The sequence below is a fragment of the Parasteatoda tepidariorum genome, chromosome 12, assembly GCF_982258835.1.
Source record: "Parasteatoda tepidariorum strain Cologne lab strain chromosome 12, Ptep-v5.0, whole genome shotgun sequence".
Lineage (NCBI taxonomy): Eukaryota > Metazoa > Arthropoda > Arachnida > Araneae > Theridiidae > Parasteatoda > Parasteatoda tepidariorum.
The window spans coordinates 21014304-21036962 of NC_141766.1; the positions used below are offsets into that span (position 1 = coordinate 21014304).

The 22659-nt window shown below is 27.0% G+C and overlaps 2 protein-coding genes across 4 annotated transcripts in view; one reads left to right on the forward strand and one right to left on the reverse strand.

The window, feature by feature from the left end:
- Positions 1 to 203: 203 nt before the first annotated feature.
- Positions 204 to 13685, reverse strand: mRpL23 (mitochondrial ribosomal protein L23). 3 transcript variants are annotated; one of them, XM_087156149.1, is made up of 4 exons: positions 13572 to 13685; positions 10628 to 10750; positions 5975 to 6128; positions 204 to 464 (listed from the first exon to the last, which is right to left on the reverse strand). In XM_087156149.1, exons 2-4 carry the CDS (start codon positions 10690 to 10692, stop codon positions 309 to 311), a joined length of 375 nt encoding a protein of 124 aa, XP_087012275.1. In that variant the 5' UTR covers positions 10693 to 10750; positions 13572 to 13685; the 3' UTR covers positions 204 to 308. The 3 variants fall into 3 exon arrangements, with proteins under 3 accessions (XP_087012275.1, XP_087012274.1, XP_087012276.1); XM_087156148.1 differs by having other exon boundaries at positions 13352 to 13682; XM_087156150.1 differs by lacking the exon at positions 13572 to 13685 and adding an exon at positions 13170 to 13372.
- A 5349-nt stretch (positions 13686 to 19034) lies between these two features.
- The window catches only part of Atg16 (Autophagy-related 16), a 34743-nt gene continuing 31118 nt past the window's right edge, over positions 19035 to 22659 (forward strand). The window contains exons 1-2 of the mRNA XM_016053462.5: positions 19035 to 19192; positions 21873 to 21987. Coding sequence (XP_015908948.1) covers positions 19087 to 19192; positions 21873 to 21987 — 221 coding nt within the window. The 5' untranslated portion in view covers positions 19035 to 19086. The remainder of the gene's footprint in view (positions 19193 to 21872; positions 21988 to 22659) is intronic.

Genomic DNA, 22659 nt, shown 5'->3' on the forward strand with positions numbered 1-22659 from the left:
TTTTTTAATCTTAATAATTTGTAAAATTTTTAATTTATTTAATTCATGATATGAAGGAAAGTAAAATAGATAAATGAAACTTGAAGGCACCAATGGACAATAAATTAAGACCAAATATAACACACGAAAAAGAGGCATTATTCGCATTTTAAATATTACAACAAAAGGAACATGAAAGTTTTTTTTCTTAAAAATTACACGAATTGATTAAAAACTATTTTATTTAAACAAATCTAGTACAATTTAACACCATTCTTCTCTGTAATTATACATACACACAAAGAAATTATTATAAAAATAACTATAATTTAAAACCATGAAGGTACATCCATACGATCTGAATTTCTTTCACGTTGTTTCACGAGGCCTTCAGCTTGATCCATTAAACGTTGTTGATCTTTATCTTTTTTCTCTTGCTTTTCTTTAGGAAAAAGATCAGGAAACTTAAAAACTTGTCCATGTGGCTAAGAGATAAATATATAATGGTTAATTTGACTAAGTATTTTGATCTAAATGTTTGATGTTAAAAATAAAATGAATGCAAAAATTTAAAATGAATGCCAAATATAGTTAAATAAGAGGCCAAATAATCAAGCAATTGAATGCATAACTGGCGTAAATTGAAAAATCTAGTTTCAAGGTAATGTATTTTATTGCATGTTTTATAAGTTAGAAATCAAATAAGAATTAATTTGTGTTTTCAGTTAACTGAATACCTGACACTGAAATAACTAAACAATTTAATTTCCATTTGAATGTTATTAATTTATAAATTAATACATTATTTACTTACAAAATTGCTTTCATTCTCAGATGCAATAGCTCAATTAATGTTAATTAAATAAGATGCATAATAGAACTTTTTTTTTAGATATTTCCTGTTCCAACAAAAATAATAAAAAGAAAAAAAATAGTGCAAAAGTCAGTTTTTAAAAAAAATCAACATGCAAAAGGAAATATATTTTTGACCTTAGTCACTTGCGGCAAAACCAGTTCCTTAGTTACAAAACTAGCTCAATTTACTTTTTAAAAAAATTATGAAGAAAAATATTATTTAATATTTTTCCCCAACAAAATTTTAAAACATATTTTTTTTAAATGGTCTTTTAATACAACATAAATAAATTGGACACATAAACTTAAAAAGGATTTGAATAATAAATAGAATAAAGACAGCAATAATAATAAGGCTTCACCCAGCATTAAATATTGGATTATTATTTATGCTGACAGAGTTTGGACAAGTTCATTATGACCTAACAAAATTACTTTTCAACCATAATGTCTTAAAACTGAGCATGTGATCAAAAACTGAGGCCATGCAAGTGCATGTTTGATTCAAGTGGTCCGGGGGGGGGGGAGTCATGATATGGTTTTGAATCCCCGTTCAAGCATAAAATATGTAAAACAAATGCCATAACTTCAACTTCTAAAAAGTATCCATGAAAAAAGTCTTAAAATGGATGTCTAATTTTCTTGGTCGTTAAAAGGCATTATTCCTCAGCAAGAAACTCGCCTATTAGAAAGAGTATGTGAAAATTTTAATATGTTTTTAATACTTTTTATTTTTCACAATGATTCCTGATGAAGCAATATATTAAATTTTAAGGGTAATTGTGACACAAAGTAAAAGTCCTGAAAATTTTTTGGGCAAAACAAATTAATAAATATATGCATAATATATTATACTTTATCTTCATGAAACTAAAAATGACTATAATAAATGGCAATTACAGTAACACATAATAGCACAGAAATATAATTTTTGAACAATCAATCTTACTGTCCAAAATTATTCCATAATTGTTTAAAAATATAGTTCAAACCAGAGTTGTCAAGTTTTTTTTCATGGTGGAAGAAACCAAAACTATAGTATGTTTGTCTTTGTATGAATATTTGTGTTTTACTCATGTTATTCAGCTCTATTTATAGAGTAGGTATTAATAAATTTTTCAGTTTAATGTTTAATTCAAATAATTATTAGATAAAAGAAATTTAGTTTTATTAAATTTAAATTAGTACACAAAAGATATACGAGGGCTGCTATTTATATTTCTGGCCTTGGCAACAGTAAGTGTTGCTAGGCGACCGCAGACGATTTTAATCGAAAGTTGGATATTTTTAAACATAAATTCAGCAGACCATTTACCATTATAGCTTCATTTGTGTTGTTGAAAGTAAATTGAAAAGTTCTTCTCTTTCAAAAAATGGAATTGAATCGTGAACATTTTCGTGCCATTATTTTTCATAACTTTCGACGTGGATTGTCAAGACAAGAGTGCTTCGATGGACTTAATTCTTTATTCAGCGATAAAGCGCCATCCTACAGCACTGTAAAAAATTGGTATAAGGAATTTAATTGTGGTCGATGTTCGATCCAGGACGAATCCCGTGCAGAATGTCCAAAATCCGTCGTTGTGCCAGAAAAGATCGATGCTGTGTGTGAACTGATAAAGCAAGATTGTCATGTGACATACCGTGAGACAGAGGCGTCTTTGGACATTAGTATGACTAGCATCAATAAAATATTGCATGAACATTTGAGCGAATTTTTTTTTCACGTTGGATCCCGCATAATCAGACAAACGCTCAAAAAAAGGCTCGTGTCGATTGTTGCAAGGAAATGTTGGAAAAATACTTTCAAGGTACATCAAAGACTGTGTATAACATCTACACAGGTGACGAATCATGGATCTATGCATATGAGCCGGAAACAAAACAGCAGCAAACTGTATGGGTCTTCCAAGACGAGGCAAAACCAACAAAAGTTGTTCGAGGAAGCACATCGAAACAAATGATTGCCTGTTTCTTCGGCATTAACGGTCATGTGGTAACAAGAGCAACGCAGGATGGTCAATTCTGAATAGTACACGACCATTTGTTTGCCAGAAGTCATCGGAGAAATTCGAAAAAAGCAGAAGAACAGGCGAATCATTCTTCATCATGACAATGCGAGCTCGAGCTCTCACACAATGACTCAAACAAAGGCATTTCTGACAGAGCGAAAGATCGAACTGATGGGTCATCCGCCGTACAGGCCTGATTTGGCACCCAATGACTTCTTCTTATTCCCACACATCAAAAATAAATTACGACCCCCGAAGAAGCGGTTGATGCATTCAAAATGCATGTTTTGGAGTTACCTCAATCGGACTGGAAAAAGTGCTTTGAAAATTGGTTCAAACGCATGCAAAAGTGTATTGATCATCATGGAGAATATTTTGAAAAACAATAAAACCAATTTTGATCCTACATATTTGTTTTTTCATTATTAGGCCAGAAATATAAATAGCAACCCTCGTATTCTCCATGAACAATATTATTGAAGCAAAAATATAACACATCTTAACATTTCATTCTAGTGAAGTATGACAAATCTCTACAACCTTGCAGCATCTCCCACAAGTCAAGTCCAAACATTTTTCCAAGCAGTAAAAGTATGATTTTGGTTTCTAGCTTCATACCCAACTGCAATGGTACACTTTTCCTACAAATAAGAGAAAGGGCTAACACTGCCTTTTACTTTTTTCCTAACCCCACAAGTATCATTGCTCCATTCCTCTGACCATATTGCAGCAAAGAAGTTAAGTACTCTAAGTAAATTTTGGTTTTTAAAGATGGAAGTATGAAACACAAAACAAAGAATTTTGGAGTACATCAGTAGTAAGTTCACTCCTAATACTCTGAAACTTATGGACAAAGGCTATAGGAATGATATTAATTACAAGTATAAAATATTTGTGCTTACTAGAAAGTTAAGTTATAAACTTCTTTATTTCTTTAATAAACAGCAATATTAAATATACTAATTTTATTTTTCCATTAATAAAAAAAAAATAAATTAATCACTGATAAATATATAGGTTAAAAACATACAGATTGACTTAGTAAAACATAATTTGTAGCAAAACAAAAATATTTTCAGAATTGGAGCTATTTAAAAATAAATGAGCTTTAAATCTCGTCAGTTTACTACCGTAGATATTCTGTGAGGACACAAATAGTATGAGCTTGAAATTTTTCAAACAGGATAGGTAAGGTTTACGACACCATGGCTTAAACCATCATGTTTAAAATACTACTACTCAAATCATGTAACAATTTTATCTGTACAATGCTTAAGTGTAATAAATATAACCTCGAACTAACACTCTATTATTAACTAAATTTAAATCCATAGAAAATGTTTGCTTTAAAAATGAAATAATAATTTAAAACTGAGAAAAAATTTATCATAATTTAATTTTCCAGTGATGTCGAAACTAAAACTAATTTTTAAAAAAAATATCCTTTTTAAAAGATTATACATTATTATTATTTATGCAAAATTGCAATTTTATAATAAATTTCAAACTTTGTTTAATGAATTCCAAAATTTCAACAAATATAAAAAAATTCTGTTATACCTTTTTATTTGATTTTAGTTAATTAGTTTAAGTAAATTACTAATAAAAAATATCAATTATTACTACATATGTGGGGTTTCCAACATGTTTCAGCCAAAGAAAAGGGGAAATTATTTCAAGTTTAAAATGATGACTTTAGAGGATTTATTAATAAAAATTATTACATTTATAATTAAAATTATTTATATTCAGTTTAATGATTCTATTAATTTTTTTTAACTTTAAAAAATCAGTTAATCAGAATTCATTTAGATACAGGATTCTATTTATAAGATAGAAATTTATCAAAAAGTTTCTTAACTTTAGTTTCTTAACATTTTTCATTAAATTAATATTATTAATTAAACTTTGAAAACAAATATAACTCATATAAGATTTTTAATAGCATTTGTTAAAAATAAGTATTAGATAATTGAAGGGCTTATCAATACATACTTTTTATTAAATTCACTATTAAGAAAATATTGACTGTTTCTTTTTTCTTCATAAAATAAATCAAGAGTAATGAAAATTCATTTAATTACAAATATACTAAGATATATATAAGATGCAGTAATACTTTGTATGGTTAATGGACAGTTCCAAGTGTCAAATTTTGAGGTATTAGAGCTACAAGATATGCCACAAGAGTTTTTTTTTTTGGGGGGGGGGGAATTATGTGTCAACATTTTTCAAATTACAAATTTAACTTTAATGGCAATCCTTTTAATTTTACAGACAGTAATTTGGACTTTCAAAGATCTCTTTTCCATCCCCTTCTCTCCAATGAAAACACTCTGCATTATAAATTATATTTTATCCATTTATAACACTCTAAGTAGTGGGTGTTGAATGTTTTTAGGACTGTGGTAGATGAAGTTTTTAGTACTGCAATTATGCATGGAACAAGTTTTTGCTATTTGTTATTTCTTGTAGAGTAGTCAAAACAATTATAAAAATTAATGTCACTTTCAGTCTCAATTCATTCCATTATGCCTTGAAAAGCTTACATCATAATTTGAAAAACTTAGATGCAAGGGCAAGCAACAAAAAGTTGCAACTTTAAATACTCATTAAGAGTTTCTAATTAGACTTATTATAACTGCATATTTTAAAATTAGTAATCTTGAAGGATTTCTCAAGGTTTCGGGAAAGAAATATCTGCCTGGCATTTTTACCAAAATCACTTCTCTGACTATATTTCAGGTTTCCACTGATTCATTGAAAATATTTGAATCAAACATTAAAAAAAAAAATTAAGTATTCCATCAACCAGTTCTTGGCTAAAGGGGTTAAGGAGGAAGGGGCTCCAAAATTTTGGGACCAATGGCTATGTATTTAGAACTGCGCAACCTGTTTTATATTGATATGAAGTTGGATAGGTACATGAATCACAATAAGATAAAATATCACGAGATAGTTACTACATGGAAAAAATTGTCAAGACACTGAACAAAAAGCATAGTACAAAATTTTGGAATTCTTCGCCATCAAATTTTGTAAAAGGCAAAGTTTGTCCTAGATTCAGACCAAAATTTAATGTAAATTATATGCTTTTAACACAGAAAATGTATAAAAATTAAACTTACTAAACTAACAATGGCTAACTTGTAATCTGGATCTTTAATTATATAGTTTTTGTGAGTTCGTTTTAAATCTCCAGTTATAATTTTGGTATGAACTTGAGCAACATTAACTTTGTAGATTTGCTGGAGGTAATTTTTACAATCATGGCCAGTCATTCTGAAAAATAGAAGATAAAGTGAAAACAAATAGAATACAGATCAATTGCTTTTAAACATCTATAACATAAGTGACAGATTTTCCTTACAGTGCAATGTCATAAATATTAGATGCTAAATTGAGAAAAATTTGTCATCATAAGATAGAACAAATGAATAAATATTTTTTAAAGAAATAGATCAACAACAAAAGAATAACTAGAAACCAATCAATTAGAACACAAATAGATGATTGGTAAAAAAAGATCTGTTTTTAGAGTATTATGGTTAGGTGTGTTAACCCCTTTCAGTGGAACTAATACGAGACACCCTAAGAGAAATGACTATTAAATGAATTTAAGCAGCAGAAATTTAGGAACAGACCACAAATATGGCCTTAGTTAATTGTTTTAGATGCAAAAGTTAAATTTTTAAACGCCTATCACGACAAATCTGCCATGAAAACTCATTACATTAAGCATGTTTTTTAAACCATTAAATGATAAGTAAGGGTGAACAATTTATTTACTATGCTTAAACTATGTTTTAATAAAGTTTAAAAAAATAAGCCTAAAAAATCAAGAATATCCAAATATTATTTGTGCAGTGAGAACACTTATGACGATAATTCTTCTCTGAAATGGGATTTCAAAGTGAAGCAAGTTTGGAAAGTTGAAAGCATTTCCTTTTTTAACCCTTTGGCAGTCACACAAATAGGTAAATTCATTGTATGAGCATGACTACTAGAGGGTTAAGTATCTATTTTAATTCTTATTTTAATAGATATAAGTTAAGTAAAATCAATGAAAATGTTTACAAAAATACAACTTTTGAGGTTTTCAATCTAACAGTTTTATTGAAGGTTTGAACTGTTAAACTTTAACTTAACTGTTAAACTTTAACTTAACTGTTAAACTTTAACTAACTTTAATATATACTAATATACAAGATTTTCCAGAAATTATATATTCCAATTTTACACTTTTTTACATTTTCTGAAAAAACATAGCCACTTTAAAATTTTCAAGATTTTTAATTTTAAAGAAAAAAAATATGCATTGTTTATGAATTCATTGCAATGAGGAACCTGCATGCGTAGGGTAATCACATTATCTTGATTATTTTAAATAGTCTATAACATAAAAATCTCAAAATTCAAATCAGTATGTTCAAAATTGACCTGTAATTTTAAAAATCATAACTCAAAATTAGCTTAAAACAAAACTAACTTCATGTGACTCAAAAAGAGGCAGGGATCGCTTATGACGTCAGTATATAGTACCTGGGTAAACAGAATTGGCCGAACCTAAATTTGTCATAAGGTATGGTGATGTTGTCTACAAAGGAATTTTATTCTAATATTTTTTTATATTTTTATTATTATTGCCAAAATTGAGTTAACTTTCTGGTTTAATGCAGAGAGAGAAGGATGTTTGGTTTGAGAATTGATATTTTTTAATCAAAAATATCAATTTTGTCATTGTAAAGTGTTGTAAGAAATAAGAACTGTTTCGAAATTTTTAGTGATGCAAAAGATTTTAAGCCACTACCATTTTTTATTTTAATTCTTTTTACATTTTCCCTTCGCCCAACTACACAAAAATAAAAAGAATTATTTTTATCTCTAAAATTTCGATTTCAATAAAGCAAAAAACAAAAGGACGTATGTTTTAGATAAGAAAGTTAAAGCAGAATGAAACGAAATAGGTCATTTAAATTAAAGAAAAATATTTATAAAAAGGAATAACCTGTACACGATTACTCTTTAAGAATAAAATCCTTTCAAAGAATAAAATAAGAAAAAGGCATATTTCAAAAAGATCATTTCATAACCATTTTAATTCAGCATAAAGAATGATTTCTTCAGAGCAGCCTAATCAAAAGAAAAACATTCTTATAAAATTAAAATATTACTAAGTACTGTAAAATGGTTTTATAACAAAATAATAAAGTTTCAGATAGTTCCCAATTTCTTATTCCCCTCTTTTTGGTCATCACGTTTGATGGCTTTGCACCAATCCTGTCATTTTTCGCCTTTTGGTACTTTTATATTTATGTTTATATTATTAAATTTTATACGGTGTGTTAAATGTAAGGCTATTACAACGTGATACAATAAAACAATACATGCTGTAAGTGCTTGGAGTTATTTTTGATAATGTTTATCACTGTTCTACAAGCGACGGCAAGCGCTTTTACTGTATCAGAAGGTGATGAGAGTCGTATTTTTCCTATATTTTGACGTCATCAGCCGAGATGGAGAAACTAACTGCGTTTCAGGGGGTGTGGCTAATCGAGCAATTTTAAATATTAATCACAAAATAACTAGTTAACCCACTAAACTGAAATTGGTGGCTATCAACATAAAATGGTTTGAAGTTTTATATCAAAAAATAAAAAAAATACCATGCAGGTTCCTCGTTTAAGGTGTACAATGAACATAAGAGAAAAAAAATATTGTTAAAAATAAAGTTGTTTTTGATACTGTTTTATATTTTCGCTTTTCAACTTAAAGCAATTCTAATAGGGTAAATACACCAAAGATTTATTACTATTATTAGTGAATATATCCTTTTCTCTCGTTTTCTTGATGGCACAGGAAAACTACTCAATAATAATTACCAAGGGGTAAGTAACAAAAATATATTTAAAAAGTTAACATGATCAATACGGTACAGTGGTAGACTTTACTACTACATTACAATGAAGATGTTCTTGCTTTTTTACAAAATCTTAGTTTGCAGTTACGGTTACAATCTAATGATAAACTCCGCCATCTATCGGTGGTTCAATAACATGTATTTCTACATATATTAATGTTTATGTTTTTTTTAACAATGACTATTATTTTTCACATTTTGTTGCATGCTTTTTTTCTTGTCTTGACATATCAAACTTGATATAAGTTACTTTTAAAATCCTTTTCTTGCTTTTTTATTTATGTATCTTTAAAACTAATTGTGCAAAACAAAAGCTTAAGATAGAATTTCAGCTATGCAATAGAAAAATCAAGCAGCAAAAAATTCAAAATTGTGATTTTTATATAATTGGCAGTTTTGTTAACCAATAAAAACCTATTTTTTTTCTTTCAAAAATTAATTCTGTTTCATCAATTTTTTTGAAATTATATTTTAGCCTTTTTCCGAAATCTATTGTGAAGCACATACTTTGTTATTTCAATTGCACAGCAGATTGTCTTTGTTTATAAGTGAATCTGATAATGTTTAAAGAATCTTTCAATAAAAAGGTGCAAGAATTTTTCAATATTAAATTGTGTATTTTTACTCAACTAAACTAAAGAAGAAAATCTGAATACAAATAAATCTATGGGCAACTCAGAAAACTAACCACAGTTTTTGTTGTAAATAGAAAACTTGCATAGATTTAAAAAAATTTCATTTACATCTGAAAGGTACAACAGACCTCTAATTTTTTACATAATTTCCATGTACATTCAAGCAACTATCAGTGTTTTACTAACGAATCAATAGTGAATGAAACTCAGCCGCCTATCATTTAGAACAATTTTCACAGTGGCTTGAAGTACCTGGTCATCAGCAGAGTGCTGTACCCTCAAGTGATTTCTTCATGACAATGAACAGGTGGTAGGTAATCAGAGTTTGATGATCAAACAGGTTCCATTTGAATTAGGACACTACACAACCCCAAACATCAGGAAGAGTGTGGTTTGATCTGGTTGGAATCTTTTCAGTTTCATCACTGTGTTTCAAAAAAATCTATATGTCTTACACTTGATAGATATTTAATTGGAACATATATTTCATGAAGCTTTGTTCAGCAAATGTGAGGCTACCACTAGCTAAGCTGGAAGCTTACTTACTCACACATTGCTTTATATAATAATGGTTGGACTCCCCTCACTACTAATAGTGCTATGCCACAACAAAGGTTAGATTGTGTAATTTAGAAACTAATTTCAATAACACTTTTTGAACATAACCAAACTGTTTAACAATTATTTTTTGTAAGAAACTAATTGTGGGCATAAAAGTGTTTTATATACCATAATGTAAGTTTAGTTACAACTTTGGTGGAAAAAATGTTTACAAATATGGCTGAATAAAATTTTTGAACACTCTCTAGACTAAACTATATTTTATTTATATTTTAGGTCAGATTTCTCAACTTATTTAAATTTAATACCTAGCATATCTTAGATGGGAAAATCAAATCAAAATATTAGGTTAAAGTTTTTTTTTTCTTTTTTAAGGTGTAGTACATATTTAATGTACAATAAATTTTTATGTCAAAAAATGTTAAGTTTAAAGTTATTAATTTACAAGTAAACAGTGGGAAACATAAATCAGACAAACTGCATTTTACAATTTACACAAACCCCACAAATTTGAAGTTCATTTAGCTATTTTTAAATTCGAGAATCATGAAAATATAAATTAAAAAGGCATAACTTAAAAGACAAAGCAGTTTTACAATACAAAATATCAAAACATCTTTAGAATATAAAAATAAGAGTAAAAACAAGCAAGAGCTAAAACATACGCCAAAGGAATTATAAAGTGCACTTGATTTTCAGGTATGGCCATTTTTGGTTTAATTAATTTCATCGTAAAGTTAGGCAAAAATATTCTCAACTTGGGATTTCCTTTGATAAATTGTGGATACCTAAAACAGAAATTTTTTTTTATATGCATGTTATTCAAAAATCATGTATTCTGCATTCCATAAAAAAACAAAAATAAAAAATATTTATAGCTCTTAACATTCAAACTTATTTCTAGGATAAATATTTATTTTCCTTGTTATAAATAATAGACCATATGCAAAATTTTTTACAAAAAATTAAAAAAAAAAAAAACAATGAAGTAGCAAATTTACAACTAAAATCTAAACCTATTTAAATCTAGATTGAGTAAGTTGGATAAGGGTTTTTAACATTACTCACTATCAGGGTTGGGTTTTTGACGTCAAAAAGTGGTTTTTGACATGACGAGGGTATAATACTGGTTTAAACCGTCAAAAATGTCAAAAACTGAAGTTTGCCAAGAAAATATATAAACTTCAAAACTACCAACAGTTGCCATGCATTATATTAAAATTTAATTATACTATAGGTAATCAGCAGGTTTTAAAATATTTTTTAATTAAAATTAAGGTAAAATAACAGATTTAAAATCTCAGAAATTTATATTCAAATGCATGTGCAGAAAAATTTTGCACAAAAATTGTTTAAATATTTATATTTAAAAATTTTTTTTTTCTTTTTGATACTTAAGAAAATTAAAAGTTTATTACTATGCATTTTTGACATATAAGGAACATATAACTAATATTTATAAGGAACGTACAAGTTATGTTGTATAAATACAAACTTGATACAAGATACAAGTGTATAAAAATTTTTTTTTAATGTTATACCGAGTATCTTTATTATCCAATATGTTAATTTGAATTTAAAAGTAGTTATATTTATGAATAATGATAAATATAATTCATATTTTTTTATTATATTTATTTATAATTATTACACTTATCATTTTAAAATAATTTTTATCTCTAAATTTTTTTTTTCTCCACTTGTATTAAGAATACAAATAATGCATATCTTGAAAGCAAGAAGTAATTATTCAACAGCTGAATATTTAGATATTCAACAAAACTATATCGTATTCAGCAAAATGAAATTCACAAGTATTTGGATAAACTAAATTTTCAGCATAGTAAATGAATAGGCTGAATATACTGTAAATCGACACTAACTACTCTGTGTATTTAACAGTATTATTCTTTAAAAATGTCTAATTTTTAGTATAATCTATGCTATACACTAAATTTGGTTAAAAATAAATTTCTTAATAATATCACTGCAGATTTTCAATAACACATGAAAATGAATACATAATATTACAAAAGATGTGAGTTTTCAAAAGTACAAGATTTTGGTTACTATTCAAAATATAAGTGTTTCTTCAAAATTTTAAATTTATTTTTTTCTAGAACATATTTAGAAACACTATCCTTTAAAAAATATATAAATTTTATGTATTAATTAAATTTCACATATGAATATAGGTTTTTGACATTTTCGACATTTTTGACAGTGAGGTTTTTGACGTGACGGTTTAAACCATGGTTTAAACTGTTAAAAACTGTCACATGTCAAAAACCTGCCAACCCTGCTCACTATTGATAATCACATTCATATTGCTTGGTGAAAACTACAAATTAATTTTTAATACTGAATAGATGATAAATGAGTAACAAATACAGGTAATTTTATGCAATAAAGTTTAACAACAATATATATATATATATATATATATATATATATATATATAATATATAATATATATATATATGAATGTGATAAAATTCAATGCTTAGGATAAAATAATATTAAAAGAATGCATTTGTGGGATTTTTATTTTTAAGTTTCTCTCAGGCCGATTCCTAGAAATTGAGACTTGGCGATTATTCTGCCACAGATCAGGATACGGAAATTTCCCCATACATATGACAATAGCCATTCTTTGGTAAACTTTATTGTCAAAAGGGCAAATAATATTTCTTTATAATCAGAAGGATTAATCAATCAGAATCTTGACGGAGAGCTTTTAATTCTTGATGTGTGTTTTTATGAAAATGAACACAGCTCAAAAATAGTGTTTAAGAAATTGGACAAATATATTGCCCTTTTAATGTTCAACACAACATTTAACAACTAAACAAGCATTTCATGCCTTCTTTTCTTAACATTGTAAGCTTTAATCATTAGGGAGCAAAGTATTGGACTATGAAAATGTCTGTACAAATACACGTCTGACATTGAATAAATAATGTATACAAAAAAAAAAAGCTTCTAAAGTAAATACAAAAGGTAACAATATTCAAAGCTGCTTCAAAAGAAAAATAATCAGGATTAACTGCAAAGATATTAAATGATGACTGCAATTGGCAGCTTATATAAACAAAAGTATCACTCTAATTTTAACAAAGTATTTAATTATTTCATGAAGTAAATTGTAAAGAAAAGAAAATTAACACAACAGAAGAGATACCAGTAATATTACACTAAAATTTTTACTTAAGATAACTTCACAAAACTAAATAGCTCTTTCAGCATTTCCGGAAGAAAAAAAAATAAGTTCCCTGAATTTTTTGTGAAATTTTACTGCTATTATCTAAATAATAATCTGGCGTAATATTTGTTATACACTTCTTAAAATTGCAGTCATGAATATAATTGCAAAAATAGGATATGCCTACACTCTAGAGGACATTATAACTGGCTAAAGTTGATACTTCAATGAAATATTAAGAAAAAATTTAATCTCAGGAAATTAACGAAACTTTCAAATGTACAGCTACTCATCAAGGAAAGTCATTTTTCTTCTACTTTCTAAAAATTTCATTATTTTCACAATAAAAACACCGACATTGACTATGTTTACTCAAATTTATTAATTGTTTCAAGTTTTGAGTTTACTTTCGTTCGTGTGAGATTCCTTTTCATTATTATTAAGTTACTTTTTAATCTGAATCAGTTTGTTGTTATCATAAAATTGAAAATATTTCATTTAACGAACGACAACCGATTGATTTATTAAGCTGAGTTGTAGAGCAGCTAGATTTTAAACAAAAAATTTCTGTTCGGGTTTATTCATCAGGCTTTTTAGTGACCAGATCTAATTTTTAAAATATTTTTAGTGTAAAAATTTGCCGGATAAATCAGAAACAATGTTATTTTAGTACTTAAATTACTAAATTATAATAATTTCACAAGGAATTTTACTAACTAACAATCGATTCATTGGCTGCGTTCCAATATTCGCACCGGTGACACTGGTTACACGAAAGCGAACTAGTCACGTGATCTCAGTTCACACCGTAATTTAGGAACGATCGGTGCGGTTAGGTCAGTTCTGGTTGCCATTAGCAACCAGAAGCAGACGCTCTCCTCTTTCGGAATCTTTGAGAAAAATATATTAGTGATAACAAATTCATTTTTTGTTCTATTGTATTTATTTCTTGACCATTCTATTTTTGCATTACTTGTTAAGGAATATATATTTCTAGACTTGTAAAGCTGTTTCATATAATAAAGCAAAATATCATGATTAGTTTCAGTTTATCTTATTTATTTTTTAAGTTTAGTTGATAGAAAGTAGAACTTCTGTTTCTTATTGCATATTTTTCCTATTTAAATGTTTATTTTAAAATGCATCCATCATTTCAGTAAGTTTTACATTTAAATATTTAACAAAATTAAAGAGAAAAATAAAAATCTGCTTAGTACAATTTTTATTGTTTTTCTTTGAAATATTTTGGAAATCATATTTTCGAAAAATTAATCGCTATACACTATTCTTTTCCTCCTTGCCCAGAGTGAGTTTTGATTTTTTAAATTTAAAAAAAAAATTATTTAGCTTGCTTTAAGCTTAATTTTTCATGTAAATAGCATAATTAATTGATTTTAAATATATAATAAACTTACTTTCATAATGAATTTTCTCAAGAGAGAAACTTTATCTTAATATAATAAGATCTTTTAAAATGTAAATTTGATAGCATTTCAAATACATGAGATGGCATCTTTGAAATGTTTCTCATTGTAAGCTTAAATGTCAATGACAAACAGTCAAAATAAGTTTAAAATTTGATTGCCAGAATTCAGAAAAATTAACACAGCTTCTATTTTGATAGAGATGGTATGTGGTGCAATGTTTATGAGCAAATTGACTTCAACTGTGTAATGAATATATTTTCATAGTGAAATTTTTCACGAAAGCTTATTTGTTTACATGAAGAAATTTTAAAGTGAAACTTCCTCAGTTCCTCTAACAGAAATTAAAAATAACCATATGTTAGATAACACTAAAAAGATCAAAATCCAGTTGTAAGATTTCTTTCTTAGCTGCAGTTTAAAAAAAAAAAAAAAAAAAAAAAAGAAGTTAGGTAATTTTTATTAGTGAACATATTGTAAGATATTTTTATACTAACCACCTTTGGCGAGAAGCTATGTCACCTTTCAAAATTATCTTGTACAATATATAAACTTTAAGGGTAATCAAGTCGAATGCAGAGCACATCAGTATTTAAATATTTTAATACTTCAAACCCACCTCCAATCCTAACAGCATAATTAGTTTTAAAAAATATATTAACCAAATTTTTTTCACCTTTTAGCTGTTGCCCCAGTTGAAAGTACTTTGATCACAATTTTAGCAAAATAGTTAACACAGAGGAAAAAATTAGATTACTGTATGGTAAAAAAAATCCCTCCAAATACTGGATAATAAAACCAAAATATATAGTATTTATATATTTCACTTCAATTTTCCCATTCACAAGATAACGATTTTCTGAAAATTCTGGTTTTCAAAATTACCCACACACAAATTAAAAAAATACTTAACTGAAAAGCGGGTTTAAGTGAATAAATTAATTTTAGGCCATGCTCTAAGGTATCATGAAAAAATTATTAAACTTTACCAAACTTAATTACATATTATAAAACCATATTTTATTTATGGTGTTTATTTCTATAAAATTACAAGATGACTCTAAATAAATACTTAATGCATAACTAACTGTAAAGCTTAGTGCCAAATATTTTTATTAATTTGCAAATAGCACATGGACAAACAAATTTGATTAATTACGAGGAGAAAAAAAAAGGGCCATTCGGTCTAAAGTCTGAGCATCCACTGCCTGGTACAGAGATTCTCAACCACTGTGCCGCGGCAGTTTTGTGAGCCGCCAAATTCTTAAAATGTGCCGCCTAATATTAGAAATGATACAATAAAAATTATAATGCTTTTTTTTTATTATGACTAAAGTTTAAATTTAAGAAAAGTGTATATATATACTTTTTATAATTTTTCCACGCTTTAACCGTGTGATCATCTTTGTCGGTGATTATATTGTCTCTGACAATCTTAAAATAAGATGGAAGTGTTTAAATTGTAAATGACACGTGATTTTAAAAAATGTAGTAAGAGCTAATCATTAAAGTAAGCTATGCAATTAATAAACAAATTAACAAAGGATAACTAAAAAAACAAACATATAAAAAAAATTAACAAAGGATTACTAACAAATATTAAGCTAACAATTAGCAAAAAAACTAGTTCACAAGAAACCACAAAAAAATAACAGTTAATAACTATAGAAAACAAGCAAACAATTAATAACTAGCAAAAAAATAAAAAACTGTTACTAAATAATAAAAAATTGGTCGAAAGAAATAATTAATCCCTTAATAAATGTGATTTTGTAGCACATAATATTTTATTTCACATTCAAAATTATTATCACAAACTATTTAACACAGAGTAAAATAGGTAATTAAACAACTTTTAATCTAATTTTTTTCATTGTGAGCCGTCAAATTTCGAAATCGTTATAAGTGTGCCGCAACAAAAAAAAGGTTGAGAATCACTAGCCTGGTATGTGGAGGTGCTGTGGTAGCTTGGCGATGTAGGCACTGCAAGTTTTTATATAGTTAACATTTCGGTATGAAAGCTACTTGTTGAATTCTTTTTTTTTAAAATTTTTTTTTATTTTACCAGTTATTTGAAATTCTATATTAGCATTAATAGTATTAGCAATAGAAAGAAAATAGTTGTCAAGTCACTTTTCTTGAATTCTACTGTGAAGCACTTATGCTGTTTAAAATTTACTTTGAAACACTAAACAGTGTTGCTAATATATAGAGAAATACCATGGTGCCACAGGGGAGAAATATTTATAAATAGATAACAAACTTACCTGAAATAAGTTTGTGTTAAAAAGAGAGAAAGATATTATTATAATTTTGCTACAAGTGGGAGCTTTAGTATTCCATCACAACTATACAATTATAGTATTTAAGTAAAAAAAATGTTTTAACACAACAATATCATTTTATTGTAAAATATATATATAAAACTTAAATTTTTTAAAAAAATTAAGAAACAAAAATGTTTCAACAAAACAAGAAATGAACTAGTAATGATAAAGTTTAAAGTGTTTTTTTTGTTTACATTCAAAAATAAGAAATTCACTAATATTGTAATCTGCAGATATTGTTGTAATAAAAAATTTCCCATGACAGAAATATTTAAATTTGTAGTAATATAATTACACATAGTGACAGCAACCTTTGCCATCAAGTTTAAAATCGTTTCAGATAAACTTAACTATTGTTTGCAACTAGTGTAAAACAATGATGTATACAAAGATGTTTCACATAAAGTTAAATCTCCCTGTCATAACTATTAAGTTGTATTTGTCAGAAATGTTTTAAATCAAACTTTTAAACTAAGTTCAAATATTAACCCGAAAGTTTAAGATGACACAAGCTAGTCAATAATTCACTTATTTCAGTCTTTTTTTAAAAAAATTTTGCCAAAAGTTAGATTTAGTAGTATAATTCAAAAAAAAAAGTATACAAAACAACAGTTATTAAAAAGTGTTTCAGAAATTTTCAAGTTAGTGTTATAAAAAATAAATATTTATATTACGTATAGATCAATAATCACGTAATAAATACCTTGAATTAAAAAATAATTATCATTAAGAAATAGAAATCTTGAAACAAAAAGTAATGAACTAATAAGAAATTTAAATAGAAGCCGATTTTTTTAAAATTTTGAACAGAATCAAAGCTTAAATTAAAAATTTACCAATAACATATAAAATCTTCATATTGTTCAAAATTATAATGTCATAATATAATACTAAAATGTTTATTATATTGTGATTTTCAGAATTTATTTTAGTTAACAATTATGAAAGAAATATAAATGTTAAAAACCTTTGGCATTAAAAGTCTAGTTCTAATAACACAGGCCAATGAACGACCTTTGTCGTTGGGCTCTATTTAAGATCCTTTTACAAAAACTAAACTTTTATATAATATCATCTGTTATTAATCTAAGACATTGATTTGCATGTGTGCTGAAGGAGGTACAGATCAGGATAGATTTCCATATCATTACTACTATGTTGTGGTTATCAGAAATGATTTAATATTAAAAAAAGAAATAGAAATACATACAATACTAATTATAAGCATAATAGATTGAAGGCCTAGTTTAACAACTTAGGTCAGTCCCTTTAATGACACTCATATGATGTATAATACAGTAAAAACTAAAAGCAAAATTTGTTATTAAGCTAGGATAATATTCATCGTTCCAGGTCTGTTATGGAATATAGAAAGGATATAAGAAAAATTTATAACACAAAAGAAATGTATTTAACAGTCAAATATTGATTGGATTTGTTTATTTTAAAAACAATATACATTGGACGAAAATGTTTATGAATGCATATGAAGCAATAAATCTCTTACTGATTTTAAAGTTCTATCGCTATTACAAATTTAACAATGCTTTGGATAGTTGTTTGATTTACAAAACGATATGTTTATTGAAAATCACAAGTCAAAATTCTTTCGATGTGAATCTATCAAGTAAATCTAATCACCACACGTATCAAAATTCAGATGAATTCTTAGTCTTGAAAACAAAAACATACTAATATCAGAAATAAAACGTTTATGAATGATATCCATTGCTATAAACAACATCAAGACGATTCATCTACAGAATACATTTCCAATAATAATTATTATATTTCAACTTATTACAAGAAAATTTATTTTCAATGATAAAACAAGTTTTTATAACAAATTTATATTAAAATCCATTCAAAAATACAGCAAAATTATGACGATCTCAACAGCAGTACAATAAAGTTTGTAAACAAATAAGGGTAATGACGTCATGCGAACTGACCAAACCGACCAGAAACCTGGTGCACTTCGTGCGTAACTGGTGACACTGGTTTGAATATTGGAACGATCGGTGCAGTGCACTGGTGTAACTGGTTTTAATATTGGAACGGTCGATGCGGCAAACCAGTGCAACCGGTTACACCGGTGCGAATATTGGAACGTGCCCATTATAGTATTGTTATCGACTCCAATATTTGTAAATAAACCATCATGTGCTGCAATGGGAAGTCAGGAAAAATATTCTGGATATAAATTAGAAGTTTTATCAAAACTCAGGCACAGGAATGAAAACGAAAGAAAAAGATATGAATCTATCGTCAATTTAAGTAAGTTTATTTCTTCATGTACATCGGAATTTTAAAATATTATCTATAACTTAGATGTGGCTTCTGTTTCATTTTCGCTAAGTCATTACTGATTATCAAATTAAAAATCATACGTACGTTTTAGTTACAGTGCCTTGTCTCTTAGAATTTAATAACTATGTATTTCCTTTAAAATTTTATTTAAATTTCTTGTGCTTTTATTCTAAAAGGGAAAGTGAAATCATTTAAAGTATTACAAGAAGAATTATGTTTTCAGATTAGTAGAATGTAAACAATGGCTTATAAAGGATCTGTATATTTTTAAGTTAATCCTTTTTATTGTCTTATTACATTTCCAAATGGAGAAATAAATTCTATAACTACGTAATATTAGTGTAATTTGTTTCTTTTTAATTCTTAATTTCTCTTAATTTATTTTTAAGTTGCAGAGAAGTAAATAAAGCCTGATTTAGAGATCCAAAGGCTGTAGGCACACCAATCAGAGGCTTCGATGATTGCAATATTGAATCACTTGTTTGTGTCAAAATGCTTCTAAGTGATAATATATAATCAAAAATGTAAGAGAATTAAGATATTTAAAGATCAATTAAGCTAACATTTATTTAAATTTTTGATGTATATTTGGTTTATTTACATGATTATATTGAAAAAATTTTATAGAAAATTACATTTACTGAAGAATACAGAACTGGTATGAGACATATAAATATTTATTTACTCTACTTAAGAAGCAATATTAGATGATGAATACAACTGCCATTCTTTATTTTCATTTTGTAATAAGGTCATAAGAAAATTTTTTAAATATGTTCAGCATTTTTCCTGAAATATTTATTTGGTTATCTATTTCTGTGTGTGTGTTCTGTCATTTTTAATTGTTCACTTTACCAGTTTCTCGACAGGTCTTACTCTTTTTTATTTATTTTGCTGTATGATATCTTCAGAATAGTTCATAAATATTCCAAATACAATATTTTTAAATCTAAAAAGACCCTCAAAATTAAAGAGGGTCTTAGGCCTGCTCTTTTTTATTAGTAATTAGACAAATGAAATTGAAACAGTACTAAGCAATAACAAAGTCTATACTTGATTTACATGGTTTTTAAGTATCTCGATATATTTCAAACAATATGGAAAATTTAAATCGTGCATTTTAGTATTTACTTTTTAAGACAATAATTCTTTTAAATTTTTGGCAGCTATTGGTATTAATTTCTCCATAGTTTTTAAATCCGATATTTTTTATGTAATATTATTTATTACAGCAACCCAATCTCAAAATGAAACACGCATTTGAGGAGCCCAATTCGCGTGATTTTGTTGTTGATCTTTTTTCGGCAATTACTACGTGGATTTCATGATTTTTATATTCTTTTATTGTGATGATTATTTACAAAATGAAAAGAAAGAAATAATTTGTGCATTCCCTCCCACCCAACAAATGCAAGAATATCACCTATAATATTAGAATAAAAAATTATTACATGTTATACACTAAACTTTTGTTATTTTAAATTAGTAATATACGTTTTTTTAGTATTAAATGTATCTTGCAGAAATATATTAGTGCTCGAGAGCTTTGTTGCAGATAGCTCAAAAATTTTTTTTTACAGGGTCTGTGACTTAGGTTCACATGTGCCTATCAGGCAACGTTAAATGAGCAACTCTTCCGGCATCTTCCAATGCAAAGAAGAGGAGTTCAGTATCCACCCTTAATAAAAATTTAAAAAAATTAGATTTACTTATGTGTTGAAGCTTACTTGTTGGTAGTTAAAAAACTATCCTTTTCAAGCACACACTGCAATGCAGCTATTTTAAAATAAGTTTCTGGTTCGCCACATGCTTTTTTCAAAAGCGTAACCAGAGAAACATGCTAACTGTGAAGAAAATGTACCGTTCATGCTGGGGACCAGCATAATTGTATCTAAATCAAGACTCCGGACAAGCTGATTCAAATTTGATTTTAATGTTAAATGCCACATAGTAGAAAAATGACATGATGAACATCAAAAGGGTAGCACATTAATGTAGCCTCAAAATGTGCATAAGATGATAACACAAATCAACAATTAGAAATAAATATTTTGCGCTAGCATTAGTCCTTAAGTAAAAGGGATAGCTCTGTTTAAACTCTTACGTATATATAATATTGATGCTGACACATCTTCAGAAAAAGTAAAATATTATAATTGCACCAGATTTAAAAATATATGCAAATTTCAAACCTTGAAGTAAAAAGATCCGATATGACGTTGCATTTAATAACTCCTCTTTCTTGTTGCAGACCACTTGATCACTTAAACAGGAGAAAATTTAAACCCAAATTCTAAGCAAAACATTGGAATTAGGCTAGTAATATCGATTGGTTGACCAAATTAATGTTGTCAATTGACAGAATGTTACAACATAAACACACTTTTGTTTTATAAATAAACATAAAATTTTAAATATTAATGACATTCAAATTTTATTTCAATTTATCCTTTCTTCTGAGCTTTTGGATTGCAATAATTTAGCGTGGAAATAGCATGTTTATAAATTAAAATTTTGAGCACTTTTAGTGATTTTCAATTTGTTTCTTGCTTTGTTAACTCTGATCTATTTTAAAATACATATAATTTATTTATCTGCGACTTCTGTACTAGTCACTGCTGTAAACACTTTTATTTTTTCTTTATAGCAAACAATCTTTATGAGTTATTGGACTATCACCTAAAAGAAAATGTTCGATTACGTGTTAGTAAAGCACATCTTGAGCAAGATGTAATTGATCTTCAAAGAAATCCTGATGCCAGGTTTGTCTATTATACATACCTATTGAATTTAGTTTAAAAATAATTAATATTAAACTATGTATAATTTTGGTAATAGCAGTAAGTATATAAAGGATTTTTTATTTTTTTTTAAAATTTATTGATCATGATTTTTTTTTTTCGAATTTGTTTTCTCATTTATGCTAAATTTATAATAAACATCATTCGAAATTTTAATTATAGTAAAAGCCCAACCATCTGGAGTTCCACTGACCGGACTCAACTCAATTTTCCAAAATTTTCTGAAGCTCCTAAAAAAAAAACAATTTTTTTTTTCTTTTCAGAAGATTAGTTACATTTGAAAAATTTATATTAAATAAAGCTTGACTTTCTGGAATTCTTGTTGTGAGAACTTTTAGCAAACCTTATTAGAAAATCTTTTTAAATCTTTTCTTTTTCAAAAAAGGTAAATAACTGGAGATTTTGAAAATCATAAACTTTCTCACAGCTAATTTTAGAGTAGATTCTTTCGCTATAAAAATTGTTTTTTAGTAGTAAATATGCTCAATATTTTGCTCTTCATTAGTTACTGTAAAGTACTGAGCAATCACTCTGAGTTTAATTAACCAGTATTTAATTCAGCTCAAATATAAATATATAATTATAACTTACGTTTTTATCAATACACAAGCAATTAGCACTAAAAATGTCATC

Excerpts from the sequence above, each read along its gene's own strand:
- mRpL23 (XM_087156148.1), bottom strand. Across the intron at positions 6,129-10,627 it reads CACTTTATAATTCCTTTGGC|AATGACTGGCCATGATTGTA; the intron begins GTATGTTTTAGC and ends TCTATTTTTCAG. Across the intron at positions 465-5,974 it reads AGTTAGCCATTGTTAGTTTA|CCACATGGACAAGTTTTTAA; the intron begins GTAAGTTTAATT and ends TTTATCTCTTAG.